We start from the raw sequence: 19,143 nt of genomic DNA on the forward strand, positions 1-19,143 counted from the left end.
TTTGTAGATCTGGAAAAGGCATATGATAAGGTACCTAGAGAAAAGCTTTTCAAAATACTTATATCTATATTTATTCTATATCTATATTTAAGTTGTCAGTCAGCAGTTAGAATTGAAGGAAATACAGGAAGATGGTTTGATGTAAAATCAGGAGTAAGACAAGGATGCACATTATCTCCATTCACACATCTAGTGCAAGTCTCTAGGATTCATTAAACTAAATTGAATAATAGCTGTAAAAAATTTGGCATGAAAATCAGTAATAAAAGGCCAAAACTATGAAAATAGGCAGGAGCATAAAAAACTTCAGCTATATTATAAATTGAGATCAAGTAAAATATTTCAGATATTTAAGCATGGTTTTTAGTGAAGATGGCAGGCTAAATCTGGAAATAGACAACAGAATAATGAATAACAACAGAATTGAATTGTTTTGAGCAGTGTATATAACATTAGGAGGGGGCGCTAGTAGGTCAAGCGCTACGAACGTGTTCTGAAGAGCTCCTGATTCAGATAAGTTTTACTAGGAATAATTAAGTATATATGCGTAATTGTTTAAGTAAGAGCGGCTGTAAACGTTGTACGCTACCGATATTATTAGTGTGGGTTTTTTTTTCTTGCTTAAACTAAATACGAAAATGTTAATATTAGACCTAGTAACCTGCAGAGAAAAAAAAATGGCGGCGGCATTGTCATTCCATGATTTTAATTTGGATTTCAGTCGGTTCGTTAAATGTGAGGTCTGTTATATGTATTCCTTCGACTACATAAATGATTTGTGGATGTTTAGTGCGGATGGAAGAAGGGTGTGTGCGAAATGTGACCTGAACGAGGAATTGATGAATGCGAATATGAAGTTGATGACAGAAAGTGCTAGTACCGATTGTGTCGTGAGTGCACGTTTGAAAGAGGAGGATGGCGAGAAAGACAGGCGAAAAAATGTTAAAAAATCAGGAAAAAAGAAAAAGAGCGATTTGACAACCGTAACGGATGTTAAAAGGGATGAAAGTGAGGCGGAAAGAAACGAAATTGAGAGAACGAATGAAAGTAGAAATGGCGTGGTGCAGAAATCGCAAGTAAAAAAAATCGAAAGAATGAATGATAGCGAAAAAAGAATGACTGATGGCGAAAGTTGGACGCATGTTGGAACGAAAGTACTGAACCAAAGAAAGATGAATGACAGTAAAAGTGAGAAGAATGATAGCGAAAGTTGGACGCATGTTAGTCCGAAAGTACGGAAACAAAGAAAGATATGTGAGAGTGAAAGTGAGAAGAATGATAGTGAAAGTTGGACGTATGTTGGACCGAAAGTACGGAAACAAAGAAGGATGAATGAGAGGGAAAGTGAGAAGAGGGGGGGTCGAGAGTTAGAAAGTTAGAAAGATTTAATGATAGAGTGAATGCGTCACGAGGTTCAGAAGGTGAATTGGATTGAAGCAAGAAATGAAATGGATGCGGAATGAAATTAAGAGAATTCAGATCAAAACTATTAAAATAAATCATGATGGCATGAAAGAGATAACAAAAGATGAGCGAGTGGCGTTGTATGGCGACTCCATTATTAAAGGTGTGCTAGAGGATAAAATGCACAAGGTATGTTTTCCAGGCGGTAAAATGAGTAGAGTGATTGAGGCATTGAATATGAGGCGGGAACGAGCAAAAGAGTTAATTGTATTAATTGGTACGAATGATTTGAGAGAGAACAAAGAGCATGTCAAAATGAATGTCAGGAGACTGCTTGGAAAGATAAAGGAGAATAGTGTGACAGGAAGGGTGGTCAGTGTGTTGCCTAGGTATGATTGTGGTGAAATGAGGCGGAGAGCAAGGATTATGAATGATATTCTGGCTGAAATGTGTGAGGAGATGGGAGTACAGTTTGTTAATGTGTGGAATGAGTTTGAGGGACGAAGTGAGCTGTATGGGAGCGATGGACTGCATTTGAGTGGTTATGGTGTGAGTCGCTTGGAGAGACTGCTGCTGGAAGGTAGAGAAGTGAATAGAGAGAATGAATCAGATCGAGAAGGGAGTGATGTGGAAGAGCAGGAGAGATTGAAGGAGTGGAAATGAATGTGAAAGTGAGTGGTATGAGTATAGAAAATGAGAGAATGGGTGTGCAAGAGGAGCAGGGAAACGGCGAGGCTCAGGGTGGACAGGGATACACAGCGTGAGAAAGGTGGATGCTCCAAGAGGAGGTGAGAGAATGTGTAGGCAGGAAAGTAATGGGATGATCAGGGATCAAAAGGAAACAGATGGAATTGCAAAGGGTTCTAAAATGAAGAAGCAGAAAGGGAAATGGCCCCAGTCCAGCATGGAGAGATCACATCGAGTGAGTGGTATCAGTGGAACTAGCTGTAGATCCAGAAATGAGTTGTTGTGTTTGTATACCAATGCTAGAAGTATAAGAAACAAGGCGGATGAAATGGTTGCACTAATTGCGTCTGTGCACCCAGAGATTGTCGGAATAAGTGAGACATGGTTAGATGAGGATGACATCCTGACAGGAATAGAGATGGAAAGGTATGATGTGTTTCGTGAGGATAGAAGGGGTAAAAAGGGAGGGGGAGTGCTATTGATGATAGAGAAAGAGTTATGTCCATACAAGGTAGAGATGCAAGAGGGAAATGGGGCCATTGGTTTTGAGGCAGTATGGTGTGAGATAGAGGTGAATAGAATCAAATACTTGGTGGGATGTTGTTATAGACCTGGTAATGTGGATGGTGGTGATAGTGAAATGTGTAGTCAAATAAGCCAAGCAAATAAGAAAAGGGTGATTATTATGGGTGATTTTAATTATGGCAATATTGACTGGAATGAAGAGATAGCAACTGGAAGTAAAGAAAATGAGTTTCTTGAGTTTTTGAGGGATAACTACCTCAGACAGTATGTAACAGAGGGCACAAGAGGATTAAGGGTCTTGGATTTGGTCATCTCATCGGAGGATGTAATTATCAATGAGGTATCAAATCATCCACCAATTGGCGAAAGTGACCATGAGGTGATTACTTGGGTGGTTGCCAGCAGTGCAAGGACCCCTGTGAAAAAAGGGTATATGTGGAACTACAAGGGGGGTGATTATGAAGAGCTCAGGAGACAGCTTGCAGGTGTAGCATGGAATGAGGAGTTAGCTGGAAAAGAGATCAATGCAGCTTGGGGGATTTTCAAAAAATATTTAGTGGATGCAATGTCTAAATGTATACCACGGGTGAGAAGGTTAAATAAGTTAGGTGTGAGATGGATGAATAAAGAGATTAAGCATGCAATACAGAGAAAAAGGGCATTGTGGAGGCAGCATAAGAGAAGTGGAAGTAACCAATTTCATGAGTTCTACAAAGACCAGGCAAGGAGAGTGACTTGGTTGGTGAGAGTAGCTAAAGAGAGGTATGAACAGCAGTTAGCTAATGAAGCTAAAAAGAATCCTAGGGAGTTCTTTCGATATGTAGCCAGCAAAAGAAAGAATGATTATGGAAGGATGATATTGATTGGAGGAAATGGTATAAAGACAGCTGTTGCAGAATGTGTGGTGGAGATACTTAATGAGCAGTTCATAAATATCTTTCAATCTTGTGAATGTGACTTCATGGAGAGATTAAGAGCAGTTGATGATGGGGAGGAGAGACTGACTGTAAGTGAGCAAGAGGTGTTTGGGGAGTTGAGTAAACTAGATGTAAATAAGGGACTTGTGGGACTTGATAATATATCACCGCGTATTCTGAAGGAATGTGCCAGAGAGTTGACACCTGCCTTGACATATTTTTTTTAATACGAGTCTTGTGCTTGGTCAAGTCCCTAAAGAGTGGAAGGAGGGCAAGATTGTGCCACTTCATAAAGGAGGTGATCGAACTCAAGCATCAAACTATAGGCCTATCTGTGTGTCAGGTGTTGTGGTTAAGTTGTTGGAGAAGCTTGTGAGAACTAGGATCCAGAGTTGGGTTGACAACAATGGTATAATCTTTGATGGACAGCATGGATTTGCTAAAGGGAGGTCGTGTTTTAGTAATCTACTTACTTATTACAATAAAGTGACTGCTTCCTTGGACAGAGGAGAAGGATACACAGTAATATACTTGGATTTTGCAAAAGCTTTTGATAGAGTACCTCATGATAAGTTGACAGTCAAACTAGAGCAGATGGGGTTGGATATTAGATTAGTGCATTGGATTGGAGACTGGCTATCTGATAGGTATCAACAAGTTGTGTATGGGGGTGCAATATCCAGGAAAAGGAAAGTCACTAGTGGAGTGCCTCAGGGATCTGTTTTAGGGCCATTACTATTTAACTTGTATATTAATGATATTGGCGAAGATTTGGATGGAGATATTCAGTTGTTTGCAGATGATGCAAAGTTGGGACGAACCATAAAGAGTAGTGAAGATGTTGTGGCCTTGCAAGAAGACTTGAATAAACTGAGTGATTGGGCAAGCAAATGGGGATGTGAGTTCAATGTTGCAAAATGTAAGGTTTTAAAATTTGGAAAACAAAGATGGGATGCAGAATTTATGCTTGGTGAGAATATATTGTTGGAAGTAGAGGAAATAAGAGATCTGGGAGTGATAGTGGATAAGGATCTAAAATTTAGGGGTCACATCGCCAAAATTGTGAAGACAACACAAAGACTTCTGGGAATGATGAGGAGGACACTGACGTGTAGAAGTAGGGAGATTCTTGTTCCATTGTATAAGGCTTTGATTAGGCCACACATGGACTATTGTGCCCAGATTTGGTCACCTGGTTTTCAGAAGGATGAAGAGATGTTGGAAAGGGTCCAAAGGCGACTGACTAAGGTAGTCTCTGACCTCTGGAATGTCGAGTATGAGGAAAGATTGAAAAGATGTAATTTGCAGAGTCTAGTGGAGAGAAGGAAGAGGGGAGATATGATAGAGACCTACAAGTTGGTAAGGGGTTGTTATAAGATCAATGGCGGAGAAATACTACAGAGAATAGTGGGAGATCAGGGGAGAACCAGAGGTCATACCTGGAAACTGAATAAAGAGGGTGTGAGTAGGGGAGTGAGAGGCAGGTTTTTTTCGTGCAGAGTTGTGAATGATTGGAATGCCTTGCCTGAGAGTGTGGTGTCTGCAGGGAGTTTGAATGTGTTTAAGACCCGGTATGATGAGATGTGTGTGAGATAAAAGGACCTCCTAGATGAGTCTTTGACTCCATGAGGTCTTGTTTAATAATAATAATAATAATAATAAGAAAAACTGGTATGGTTGGTAGCAGCTGAAGAAATTTATATGGAATAAGAGAGAAATTAGCCAAAACACAAAACTAGCAGTATACAAGACAGTGTAATGTCTCCAATATGACAATATTGGAGTGCTCACAAGTAATAGATTGATTTGGAGGAAAATTGTTGATAGGAGATTAATAATAATGTAAACTTAATCATGTAGTGCTGTCATAGTAACCTCAATGCCCCTTATTGGTACATATCAAGAAATTCATGATGATGATGATAAAACTTACTTGGTCTGAAAAGAATTATTTGTACCTCTGTGGTCTAAGTCATGGCACAGACAAGCCACAAGTAATGCTAAGATTTCAAGATCAGACATCATTTCATTCATTTTTCCTGTCTGAAAATAACAATAAATTTTTCACCATTAATATTTCATAGAATTAATTCTATATTATATTCTTATATTGTTATATTCTTATACTGTATTCATATATTAATTCTTATACTATATTTTCTTAAGAAAATACAGTATAAGAAATTCCAATCCAACAGAACACCGAGTTTAGATGATATGAAGCAGTGGTAATGATATAATTATAGTAACTGGATGCACAGGCCATATCTTTTTCCTTTTTTTTTTTTTCCAAGTGATGTTATTCATTCAGGCTTACCATTTCATTCTTCTACTACACCAAATTTAAGTTTTATTCATTAATGGAGGTTATCTTATAGTAAATACTTCTCAAAACAAAATGAAGATTGATTGTTATATTCAATTGTTTGATGAAAATCTAAACTCTCATTTGTTCCAACAAATCTCTGCCCTAGTAAGTTAAACTGCCAAGTTCTTAAAATCATATAGATTCACTAATCGCATACCTGTATACTGAATCTTAAGACTGAGTTTTTGGTATAAAAGGATATAGATCTGAATCACATTAAAGATATGATGCACTTAATGTATCCAGTAATCCTTTTTATATAATTCTGTGTAAAAGCTCAGAAATGCCAGCATTTTTTTTCTTATATGCTGGGGGGGGGGTGCACATTAGTGCCATATGTCGCCATAGTTCCCAGCTTGTCTGCTATAAAAGCAGACAAATTAACCTGAGAAACCACAGCTGACAATGACAACTTGACAACTGAAGTCTGACTTACATTTCATGAATCATGGTTTAAAAAAAAAAGAAAAAATTATATGTGAACTATGTGATATTTTCTGCATTATTTTTATTAAATACAGTAGCACCCTGGTTTAGGAAATAGATGCAATGCATAATGGCACTACATTCAACATGCACTTAGACTTAAGTGCTGAGAAGAACTCATGTTAAAGACTTAATGGAGTGAAAAAAGCCCTGAGAAATGATTAAACCAATGTTAAATATTTTCACTATTTCGTCTCAGTCACAGAGATATCTTCAGGGAGTACAATATACAGAACTGTAATAAAAACAAAGGCAATACAATAAAAAACGAAACTCAGTAGACGTAAGTTTAGAGTCTTTAACTAGTTCTAGCTATGACTCTAGACTTTTGCCCTTTATGAGCATCATTGCAGACCTTGAATGTAACATGGATCTATGAGAATTAATGCCTCACATATTTTTAGACATTTAATGCATCTATATTTACTTAGATTAGTTTGGTTTTTGAGGGTAGCCAGATTCTAAAAGCCTTTCATTTCTAAACTTTCTATAATGAAGAAGAGTGCTTTTTTCATTCTGTATGAAGTGTCCAATGCATGGTCTTCTAGACTAGACTGACCATAGTCATGACTACAGATGTATATTTTATGTTCATCTATACAGATGGGGCATCTTCCAGTCAACTTGCAGGAAAAGAACTCTATAAACTTCAGGTACTTTGAGGATGAGAGAGAGAGACTCGTTAGGGGGATTGTACAAGGAGAGCATTTTCAAGTGAGGCTTGAACACAGTGCACCGATTGTGTTTTTTTAAAATTCTGGCTATTTTTTCAGAAGTATCCCAGACATAGGGAATGAGGATGACATTATTATTTCAAAAGCATAATCTTGATTCAGTCCCTCTTAAGCCTTCTGTATAGTTAAAATTTGTACACTGTTTTAGAGCAGTATTCTCTGCGATTGTCAGCATGGGTTTCTTAAAGGGAGATCATGTTTAACCAACTTACTTATGTACTATAACAAAGTGACAAATGTATTGAACAAGGGAGACGCACATACAGTACTATAATGAGTTGGATCTGTGACAGACTATCATATAGGTATCAGAAAGTTGTATATGGGAGTGCAGTATCCTAAAAGAGGAAAATCACTAGTGGTGTACTGCAGGAGTCTGTTGAAAGGTTTTTCACTTGATTATACTATAAATTAAAGATGCCAAAAATGACTTCAGGTGCAAACTAATGCTTGGATAAAGGATGAAAACAAGAATATAATTTCCTGGCATCTTTAATTTATAGTATAACCAAGTGAAAAACCTTTCAATATCTATCTCTAATCCAGAGTATTTTAGTAAAAAGCATAACACCTTTCAGCTGCTTGAAAGAGGGTGGACTGAAAAGTTCTCGGCCTAAATGAAAAAACAAATTTATAATTTCAAAATTATTTTTATTTTTCAACATAATCTCCCTTAAGACTAATACATTTATTCCAGCACCATTATCCCGTCCCTGTAGTGGTTCTCAGTAAGATCTGCAAAATACCCACTCTACAGCTGCAATCACTTCTTGATTCGAAGAAAAACGCCGACCAGCAAGGAAGAATTTTAGATTTGGGAAGAGATAGAAGTCAGAGGGAGCCAAATCTGGGGAATAGGTTGGATGTTCCAACAATTCATAGTGCAGATCCCTAATTTTCCCAATGCCAAAACACCTTTGTGGGCAGGTGCAATGTCCTGATGAAAGATGATTTTTTTCTTCTGTAAATCAGGTCTTTTCTCACGAATATTTTCGTCTAGTCTAGTTAAAAGATCGGAATAATATTCCCCGATTATTGTTTTACCCTTTTCAAGATAATTAATAACCAAAATGCCTTTAGCATCCCAAAACACCGATGCCACAACCTTTCCTGCTGATGGAACTGTTACGTCGCCACTTCGTGGAATATTTGTTCTGAGCCTTGTATATGGCCTGTTAGCGTGCCTTCTTGTGACCTGGGATCTAAAGCTCCCTTGGATCACGGACTCTAACAAATTTCTTTGTTCTGCACCAATTAGAGTCACTCCTTGAATGTCGCGGGCCCTTCCTGAATCCGACATTTATCTTACTTGACCCAAGTCAGATAGAATGGTGTACGGATTCAGGGATTATGCAGTCGTGCCCTCTCCTAGCCTTACTAAATTTATTTAGATACTCTTTCCCCTTTTATCACAGTTCATGTGTTGGTGAGTGGCAATGTCATTCTCAAACACAATTATTCAGTGACCAGGATTTAACAAGAAAAACAACATTTAATTTTAACAAGATTAGGGCACATAGAACATAAATCATTCAATCAGTTAATTGTTATTTCAAACTTTAAATGATCTATATGGTAATACATGACAATTTCAAATAGGACAAGATTGCTATTTTCTAAGAATGTTATAGATATAAGCATATACTACTAATTATCTGAATATGGATCTCTGGAGAGATTGCTAAAGTGACACATATACAGGGTGTTCGGGATAAATTTGACAGTTTCGTAAGGAAAAAGAAAATCTTCTTTGTATCTATTAAATTTAATGAATTGACAAAAAAACATTACAGGCAGAGTTAATTACAATACTATCAACAAGATTTACTCAAAATAACCACCATTAGCATCGATCACAGCTTCAATTCTGCTTCGGAACCTCGAACAAGCTGATGCTACAGTCTCCCTGGGAAGGGCCGCAAAAACTGTTTTAATTTTATCCATTAACTGGGCTTTTGTATTACTGGAAGTGCGATTGGTGTCTTTTTCAACTGCGCCCCATACAAAATAATCCATGGGGTTAAGGTCTGGGGAGTTTAGAGGCCAAACATTTGGACTGGTGAAGTCGTAGAAATTTTCAGACAACCATTTTTGACTTTTCCCAGAGGTGTGGCAAGGGGCCGAATCCTGCTGCCATACATACGGCCTACCATTGGCTACCCTTGTTATCCAGGGCTTGACTACAGTTAGCAACTCCACAAACAAAGCCCGAATTCCAATGCCAGGGTTCTTCAACACCTGTTCCTGCAGATTTGCGAGGAATTCTGCTGTACGAACGCAATCAGATCGTCTGCTAGGGATCTTTCTTCTTGCTACATCCTCGTAGTCACCATTGCAAGTCTCTAGTTCATGCCTGATTGTTTTTACTGTATTCAGGGAGCATTGGGCAGCAGTCGTAATATCCTTATTTTGATGGCGGGCACGAATCATCATGATACAAGTTATTCTCTTCCATGATTCAGGTGGGTTCCAGCTATCCATCCTTTCTGACATCTTGTATATGAATGAAGAAGGGTCCAAACTTTTAAATGAAGAGAAGTGTGTGTTAATACATGTAACTTACGGAAAAATATAATTAATTATAAATATGTCAAATTTATCCCGAACACCCTGTATATGCATGATGTGAAGATCACATGACATGGGTCTTCAGACTACCAGTCCAAGGTCTCTATAAGTTCCAATACCGACAAATAGCCTCAGCTTCCTTTGCTGGCTGCTTCACCCTTCAACATCTTTATATATTTTAGATATAGCAAAGTTTTATATTACCATTTGATGCAGCAACAGTCACACTTCGTCACCACGTGCAAACCCTGGTTGGACTTAACTCACTTTGTGGAGCACTCTCCCTTTTGGATCAATGCAAACTGGAACTTTGCTGTCGGTGGGAATTTTCCGCCATGCATCTCCAGGACTTATGAACCCTTCTAGAAGGACATCGCGGTTGAGGTTCCACTTGGTCCTGAGCTTCTTCGTTGGTCTGCACTTAGGGGTTTTCATCCAACTTCATCTGACCATCTGCACTGGCACCCTTTGTTCTACGGCCAACGCTTCCTATCCCTCTGTGCTTCGATCACATCCCCTTTAATTTTTCCTCCTTCCTGCTTCACTTTCCTTCTACTCTCTCCCCTTTTTTTTTTTTTCTGACCACCAACTCCTATTGTACTGCAGCTTTCAGTCACGGTCGTTTCCATGATGTTGCACTTGAATGCATGAGAGAGCTCCTCCCAGAAGTTTGTCTCTTTTCGCGAACCTTGCTTCACTAATGATCACTAATGAGTTTGCCAAGGTCATGACCTCAGGGCCCTTAGTCACCACTGAAGTATGCACTGTTTCACACAGTCTATTCTTGGGTTGGTCGTCAAATATGTTGCCTCACTACAAATTCATATATCCCGTTGATAGAATGACTTGAAATTTCACAAGGATGCTTATGACAGATGTATCAACTTAGAAAAAAAATCTTGCCAATAGTGTTGCCATCTATGGTTGAGGTCGAGAACTTTTCAGAACACCCTCATATATGGAAAATGACTTCTGCATTACTTCAATTTTGGTATCACTTTTGGGTCTGGCTCCCACTGATGAGATCTCAATTAAAGTCAAAAATGGTCTGGGCAGTCACACTTCCTATAATGCATAACATTATACATGTCCATAAGGATATATGTGCATTGCATTATGGGATACCAAGGAAATTCGTGTGAAGTCATTGGCCTCTATATGCAAGTAGCCCAGTCATGAAGTGAATTCATGCACAAACTTACACTTAGATAAATAAAGGACAAAACCAAGAATATAATTTCTTGGCATCTTTAATTTGCAAGAGCCTGTGTTGGGCTATTGTTTCAATTTTTATATTAATGATACTGGGATGGGTTTTTACTGGTGATATGCAATTGTTTGCACATGATACAAAATTGGGGAAAGCCATGCAGAGTCAAGCAGATGTTATGGCCTTTCAGGAAGCCTTGAATTGATTGTATGAATAGGCAGGAAATTGGAAATGTTAGTTGAATGTTGCAAAGTGTAAGGTTTTGAAATTTGGTAAGCTATAATGGGATGCAAAATATACTTTTGGTGGGGAAATTATTACGTAACACCTCCAGGGAGTCCAAAGACTCATCGAGGGAGGACACCTGCTCTCCATCTCTACCGCAACTACCCTCATCATCTACACCAACGCCATCTACTGCTGACCACGACTAGTATTTTCATAGACAATCACAAACATCCATGCCCACGGCGGAATTTGAACCCGCAGCCTTTTGGCTGGAGAGCAGATACACTAACCATTCAGCCAACCAGGCCGGTTGTGCAAGGAGGTGGGGGGGAGGGAGAGAGATCTGGAGGTGGTAATAGACAACAACCTGAAGTTTAGGGGTCATGTTGCACAAGTTGTGATATTGGCAGAAATGAAGATGTTATGATTCCATTCTATAAGGCCTTGATCAGGCCTCATATGGATTATTATGCACAGAGTTGGTCACTAGGTTTTCAAGGTGATGAGGATATGTAAGAAGGGATCTAGAGAAAATCCACAAAGGTGGTAACTGGTCTTTGGAATGTGGGGGTATGAAGACAGATTGAAAGAATATAATTGCAAAACTTCATAAATAGAAGGAAGAGGAAGATATTATTCAGACATGTAGGTTGGTCAGGAGTTGTTACCAGGTTAACATGGAAGAAATTTTTCAAAGACTGGGAGGGGGGGGGGGAGGACAGAACAAGAGGCTATCCCTGAAACTGTGAAAGGAGGGTGTGAGAAAAGGAGAAGGGAGCAGGTTTCTTTGCATTGAGAGTGGTTGGTGAGCAGAATGCATTACCTGATTGTGTTGTGAATGTAAACACACTGAATCAGTTTAAGACATGGTTGGATGAGCTTTTGTGTGTGATAGTTATTACTTCCCATGATGAGTCTCTGACTTCATGGAGGTTAGATGTTAATAATAATAATAATAACATCACTGTATATTAGACTCCCTTATCCAGCATTATTTCTACTGTTCTTTCTCTTTAATACTTCCATACTTTTTAAGAACAAGTATGGATATATTAAAAGCTTTCAAAACTATATCATCATCATTCAAAAATTTTATTAGTGAAAGCACAATAAAAATACATGAAGAAATTACAGTATTAAGTTCATTTGATGTTCATATTTTGGAATACAAAAGTATGCCTACTCACTGTTAACATAGCAAACATTGTCTGTGCAACATTCAAGGCATGCCTCCAGTTATGGTATATCACAGGTCGATAGTTTTTTTTCACACTAAGAGTCCATCGACAAAGCACCTAGATAAAGGAAATTTTTAAATTTTATAATATAAATAAATTAGAATTCAGGTAAAAAAGTTCAAAATTCACAAGTTCAAACAAAACTGTACCTGTATAAGAATAATGTCACTATACACACACCTGCAATGAGATTTTTTATTATTTTCTTTGTGGGATTTTTTTTATTGTTATTTTGAGAGGACATTAGCATCATCCTTAGTAGCAGCTGGCAAACAAGTGTTGCTCAGATAAGTCCTTATTTTTAGTAAATATTGGCAATATTGTTAAATCTAATTGGTGTTATTTTCTTTATTTTTGACCATATTGTTAGGTGTATTGTTTAGTCATAACTATTATTACATGATAAATTTTTCAAAAGTGTTCTATGTTATGGCACTGATGCATATGAGAAAAATGGTGGTCAAGACACCAATGCTGAATGATATTAATATGCAGGATTTAGTGTGATGTAGCATGTGTTTAATATATACACTACTAAGAGTGAATGGTTTGTGGTAAGAGAGTAAGAATGGAGAGAATATTTGTCAGAAATGTTTTGTGAGCAATAAATGTGAGTCATGTTGGGAGCGAAAGAATGAAGTGACTGATATCAAGGATATAATTCAGGATTGTGAAAGTGTTATGTGGTGGAAGAAGTGAATGATAGAGCATGAAATATGAACGACAGTCTGAAGAAAGTTAATGAAAGTAGTAATGTAGATGATGAGATGCCAGTGTAGAAAGAAACTGCAAGCTTACGCAGCTTCCTTCACCGAACAAAACGGGGGCTCAAGTGACTGGAAAAGTGATTTGTGTGTGGCACAGCAGGAAGGAGAAAGAAAGAGAGAAAGAGGGAATGGTAAAAGATAAAAGTGCAAGAAACTGGGAGAATGGAGAAAATATTATTATTATTATTACGTGATGCCTCCAGGGAGTCTGAAGCCTCATCGAAGGAGGACACCTACTCTACATCTCTCTGTCTCCACCACTCAATCCACCAACTACACCAATGCTATCTACCACCACCACTGGTATTGTATGGGGATTTGATGATAACAGGTATACTTAATGAGAACACGATGAAAGCATGTTTACCAGGTGCACAGATAAAGGATATTAGTAAGGCTGTAAGTTTGCAGAAGAAAGAAGTGAACAAGTTAATTGTTTTGGCAGGCACAAATGAAACAGCAGGCCAACAAATTATCATGGGAGACTTCAACTATGGAGTTATAGATTGAAAGGAAGACACATGGTAAAATTGAAATGGAATTTATACAGTCACTAGAGAGAGGATAGTTGATGGAAGAGCAAGAAAGTACAGATTGTGGGTCTGCTGCCTCGGTATGATAGGACAGAATTGAGAAGAAGGGCCATGATTGCCAATGAGTTAATGAGAAGATTGTGTAGGAGGAATAGCATGTAGTTTATAGATGTGTGAAGTGAATTTGATGAATGAAGGGATCTGTATATGCCTAATGGACTGCACTTGAATGGTTTTGGAGTTGTCTCAATGAACAACACTTTCTCCAAGTGGAGAAAGTGTTATTCAGTGAGAGTTTGTAAGTGCAAAACCAGGAAAACTAGCGATATTAAGAGGAAAGCAATCAAGCATGTGTCTAGCCATCCCTGGGATAAATGAGCGTGACTGCAGGAATGACTGTGAGGAAAGAGTCACCCCTGGGATAGATGAGTATCGGAACGATTGTGAAGAGCTAGGTACATTTTCCCAGGTTTCGAATCTAAATGGGCAGGTAATGACATTATGTAAAGGGTAACTGTGGGCTGGGGATGTTGAAATGCATATACATAAATGCCCAAAGTATCAGAAATAAAGGAAAGCAGTTTTTGGCATTGGTCAGCTTGACTTCGCCAAAAAATTTGGCATCAGTGAGATCTGGTTGTCAGAGAATGATATAGTTACAGGGATAGAATGTAATGGATATTGCACTTTTAGAGAAGATAGAGGAAATAAGGCAGGAGGAGGGGTATTATTAATGATACCTAAAGAACAACAAAAATTGAAGTTAAGGAAGATTGTAGATCTCAGGGAAATGGTTCATTTGAGTCTGTCTGTGTGAGATAGAGGTCAATAGGACACAACATACTATTGTTGGTTGCCGCTATAGACCTGGGGGGTCCAGAAGAAGATGTGGATAACATGCATCGGCAGTGCAATGAATGCAGGCCAACAAATTATCATGGGAGACTTCAACTATGGAGTTATAGATTGAAAGGAAGACACATGGTAAAATTGAAATGGAATTTATACAGTCACTAAAGGATAATCATTTGAAACAGCATGTGATGGAAGGGACCAGGGGTTTGAGAGTGTTGGATCTGGTAATAGCATCAGAAGACCTATCTATAACTAAAGTAGCAACTCTACCTCTGATGAGAAAAGTGAGCATGCAGTCTTGTCCTGGAAGGTTACTTAATGTGGAATTTTCAGTCAAGAAGGGGTTTATGTGGAACTACAAAACTGGCAATTACAACAAACTTAGGAAGCAACTTGGAGCAGTGGCACAGCATAAAAAGCTACATGGAATGAATGTCATTAGCACATGGAAAGTGGTCAGGGATTGTTTGAGCACGGCAGTATCAGACTGCACACCTAGGGATCAAGAAGATAAACTCAGCAAGGATTAAATGGATGAGTAGAAATATAAAGCAGGAGCTGGAAAAAAAAAGAAAACACTGCAAAAGGAATATAAACGAAAAGGTGATCAGTATGCTCATAAGCAATATAAAGCACAGGCAAGAGGAATAACTAGTATGGTAAGGAAGGCTAAATCAGATTTTGAGAGAAAATTAGCGAAACAGGCCAAAGTAAATCAAAAGAGTCTTTTTTGCTATCTAGGAAATAAGAGAAAGAATGATTATGGAAAGATAACTTTACTCCATGCTGGTGGTAAGAAAGTGACAGAAGCAAAAGAAATAGTTCAGTTACTAAGTGATCACTTTGCAAAGATATATCATCTAAGTGGTGCCTTTGCAGTTACTGACATGACAGAGACTTATGTTGAGAATTGAGGTCTTTATACTCAGGCCATGGAAAGATTTGAAGAAACTCATATTATTCCTCTCAATATTTCTAAGGCATTTGATCATGTTTGTCACCAAGGCCTCCTGAACAAACTGCATCTTATGGCTCCCTTCTACACTCTCTTATTGGACTACCAGCTTCCTCGCTGGTCGTTCTTTATGTATCATGGTGGATGGCTTCATCTCATCGGATTTCCTCCATCAATGCTGGAGTGCCTCAGTTCAGTACTCTCACCCACACTCCTTCCTTCTTTAAATCAATAACTACCTTTTTCTGACTTCAAATCCCATTCACAGTATCGCCAATGACAGTACTCTTCATCATTTGATAAACTCTGCAGTATATCCTAATGTTAAATGCCTCAAGATTTTCCATAACCAGTGACTTGAACACTAACCTTCAGCATCCTGAAATGAAGTAAAGACAATTTAGTAAATTTCAATACCAAAAAAAACTCAAGCCTACCTTATTACCCACAAGAAAAATACTACCTCACCCCCCCCCTCTCATTTTTGATAATGTTCCAGTTTCCTTTCAAGATCAAATTTCTCTTCTTGGATTGAATATCACATCCAGTTTATCCTGGCACATATTACTCAATTAGCCTCTGAAAAGCTTGGTGTTCTTTTCATTCTCAACATTACTTCTCTTCCTATCAACTCCTAACACTCTATAAGTCTCACTGAGGTCAGTCTGACTATGGAATACTGTTCCCACATTTGGGGTGGAGCACCCAAGACGTCTAAGAATTCTTGATGATATTCAGGAAAATCCACTTCATAGATGCTCTTCCCTCACAGACTCCCTTCAGTCACTTAATCATAGGTGCTCTGTTTTAGCACTGTCCTTTTTCTATAGATGCTTTCATGGGCATTGCTCCTCTGAATTGACTGCTACCATTCCTCCACTTTCTTCTCACCATAGAAGAAATAGAGCAGTCACTGGCGCTTTGAACACAATGAACTACTTTTTCATCAGCTTCCTTCATTCCATCCACCTATATTCTTTAGAACAATCTCTCCCATACTGTTTTTCCCACTGAGAACAACCTCCCACTCTTCATAAAACATATCAACTAGCTACATTTTTCTTCTTAATCATGTACCCACACATGGTACTGCAGTGTTATAACATTAAAAAAAAAAGATGAACTGGTGGTTGGAAGTACACAGAGTATATTGCAAAATATCAATGTGAATACAGCAGTTGGCCTCAATGGTATGTCAGCTTTTGTGCTATGAGAATGTGTAAGTGAACTGGAAGTGCCTTTGACAAAGTTGTTTGATCTAAGTCTCAACTCTGGCAATGTTCTAAGGGAGGGAGTGGAAAGAGGGTAAGATAATTCCATTACATAAAGGTAGCTCCAAGACAGAAGTAGCAAATTACAGACCAATTAATATCTCAAGAGTGGTGGTAAAAGTATTGGAAAAGTTGGTTAAAGGTAAAATCAAGTAATACGTGGATAGGAATATGATATTCTATAGGGAGCAGCATAGCTTTGTAAAAGGGAAGTCTTGGCTCAGTAATTTATTCATATTTTATAATATGGTAACAGCAGAAATGGATAAAGGAAATGGCTACACTATGACATTGCTGGACTTTGCAAAGGCATTTGATAGAATACTGCAGAGAAAATTGTTACATAAGTTAGAGAAATGGGAATGGATATGAAATTGGTGGTATGGATGGGGGGGGGGTTGATAGACAGACATCAGAAGGTGGTAGATGGTGGAGTGGAATCAAGACAGATGAGGTTGACTAGTGAAGTGCCACAGGGCTCTGTACCAGGACCACTACTCTTTAATTCATACATTAATTAATGATATAGCAGAATATTTGCAAAGGGGAGATATTCAGTTGTTTGATGATGATGCAAAACTGGGGATGGAAATAGTTGAAAAAGGTGATATATATTGCTTGGAAAGAAGTCAACAGACACCATAGTGTGAGGAACAAACAGCCATGGCACCCACCTTAATAAGATGTAGGACCTCCTTTCACTGCAATGACTGCAGTGATCCTATTGGGAATACTTTCCACAAGCGTATTATAGCAATCATATGATAAGAATTTTGGGAGACTCTTCCTGTAGGCATGTGATGATGTCCTGAACTGTCGTGGAAGTGGACGTCTCTTGACCTCAAACGATACTCCAGTTCATCCCATAAATGTTCAATAGGGTCACCACAATTGGCAGCCAATTGTGGTGACATTCATGTTTACAAAACCACACAGTTAGAGCAGCATCCTTATGGCACGATGCATTGTCTTGCTGAAATAGACAGTGCTAAGTTCCATAAATATGCTATTAAGTAGAAAGCACTGCATTATACAAAATGTTCAAATACTTCTTGGAGTTCAATATTCATGGCACCAGAAACAATGGTCTGAAGCCAAACTAGGAAAATCAGGACCATACCATCACACTACCACCTTCGAACTGCATAGTTGGCTGACCTCCACAGAGCCCTGAACTCAACCCCATTGAATATTTATGGGATGAACTGGATCATCATTTGAGGTCAAGAGAAGTCTGCCTCCACAACAGTTCAGGACATCATTACATGCCTACAGGAAGAGTCGCCCAAAATTCTTATCATATGATTGATAAGAGACATTCATCTGCTCAGTAGAGGGTGTAGTGTGATTCGTCACTCCATAATACAGCTTTTCAAACTTCTGCAACCCACTGTATATGCTCTTTGCAGCACTGACATGCCAGTTTGGGTAACGTGGGAGCTTGCATATTGCAGTTCTATTATGCAAACCCATATTGTAGGTTTGGTTCTGCATGTTTGTGCAGATTTGTGTTCCAGTTGATGCCTGGAACTCTGCATTCAACAGATGGACTGATAAATGGTAGTTTTTACATATTATCCTTTGGGGGCACCCTACAGTCACATTCAGGATGCACATGTAGCACTTGCAGTTGACTTCCCGTGCTTCCATCTCAGTATGGCATCACTGACTGTTGACCGGAGATGGCCCAGTTTGTCAACAAGTTGTCAATAAGTCTGCAACATGGTATCCTATCACAATGCTTCTTTCAAACAGCCATTTTGGCAAAACAGTTGCATTTACTTGAGAGCATCATATTCCTCCAATTTATACCAGCTACAAACATGCAACTCGTTACATGGCATGATATACCTTACCCAATGGGAAGTGGGGGGGGGGATGCTTGTTGACTTCCCAAGAAGCATAGTGTGGTAGTGGGACCAAGGACAATGGTTGTCAATTTAATGTTGTAAATGTAAGGTAATCTACTTTGGGATGAAAGGATTACATACATCATATCATAGTGATGGTATTATATTACAGGAAATTTATTAGGCTAGGGATTTGGGAGCTATGGTGGATAGAGATTTGAAATTCAAACGACATATTGCAAGAGATGGCAAAATAGCTCAGAAGATTACTTGGATATTGAAGAACACATTGAAAAGTGATGCTAGGGAGGTTATTATTCCTCTTCATAAGGCTATGATTTGGCCACATGTTGACTACTGTGCACAGATTTGGCCACATGCATTTATAGAGGTTATAGAGGACCGGGTAGTGGTAAAAATGATTCAGATATGAGTAACTAAGCTCATGACAGGTCTGTAGAATGTTCCCTATGAGGATAGATTGAAGGTGTGTGGATTGACACAAAATAAATTTTTCAATGCATGGGGAGTAAGGGAAAAACAAGGA

At 38.5% G+C, this 19,143-nt stretch overlaps 1 protein-coding gene across 1 annotated transcript in view; it reads right to left on the reverse strand.

Moving 5' to 3' along the window:
- The window catches only part of LOC150107269 (cGMP-specific 3',5'-cyclic phosphodiesterase-like), a 453,449-nt gene that overhangs the window by 116,429 nt on the left and 317,877 nt on the right, over window positions 1–19,143 (reverse strand). The window contains exons 13-14 of the mRNA XM_090391769.1: window positions 12,315–12,422; window positions 5,467–5,576 (exon numbers count right to left, since the gene is read on the reverse strand). Coding sequence (XP_090247895.1) covers window positions 5,467–5,576; window positions 12,315–12,422 — 218 coding nt within the window. The remainder of the gene's footprint in view (window positions 1–5,466; window positions 5,577–12,314; window positions 12,423–19,143) is intronic.

This window comes from Typopeltis vanoorti, chromosome 4, assembly GCF_054136105.1.
Source record: "Typopeltis vanoorti isolate ZY-2024b chromosome 4, IOZ_Tvanoo_1.0, whole genome shotgun sequence".
Lineage (NCBI taxonomy): Eukaryota > Metazoa > Arthropoda > Arachnida > Uropygi > Thelyphonidae > Typopeltis > Typopeltis vanoorti.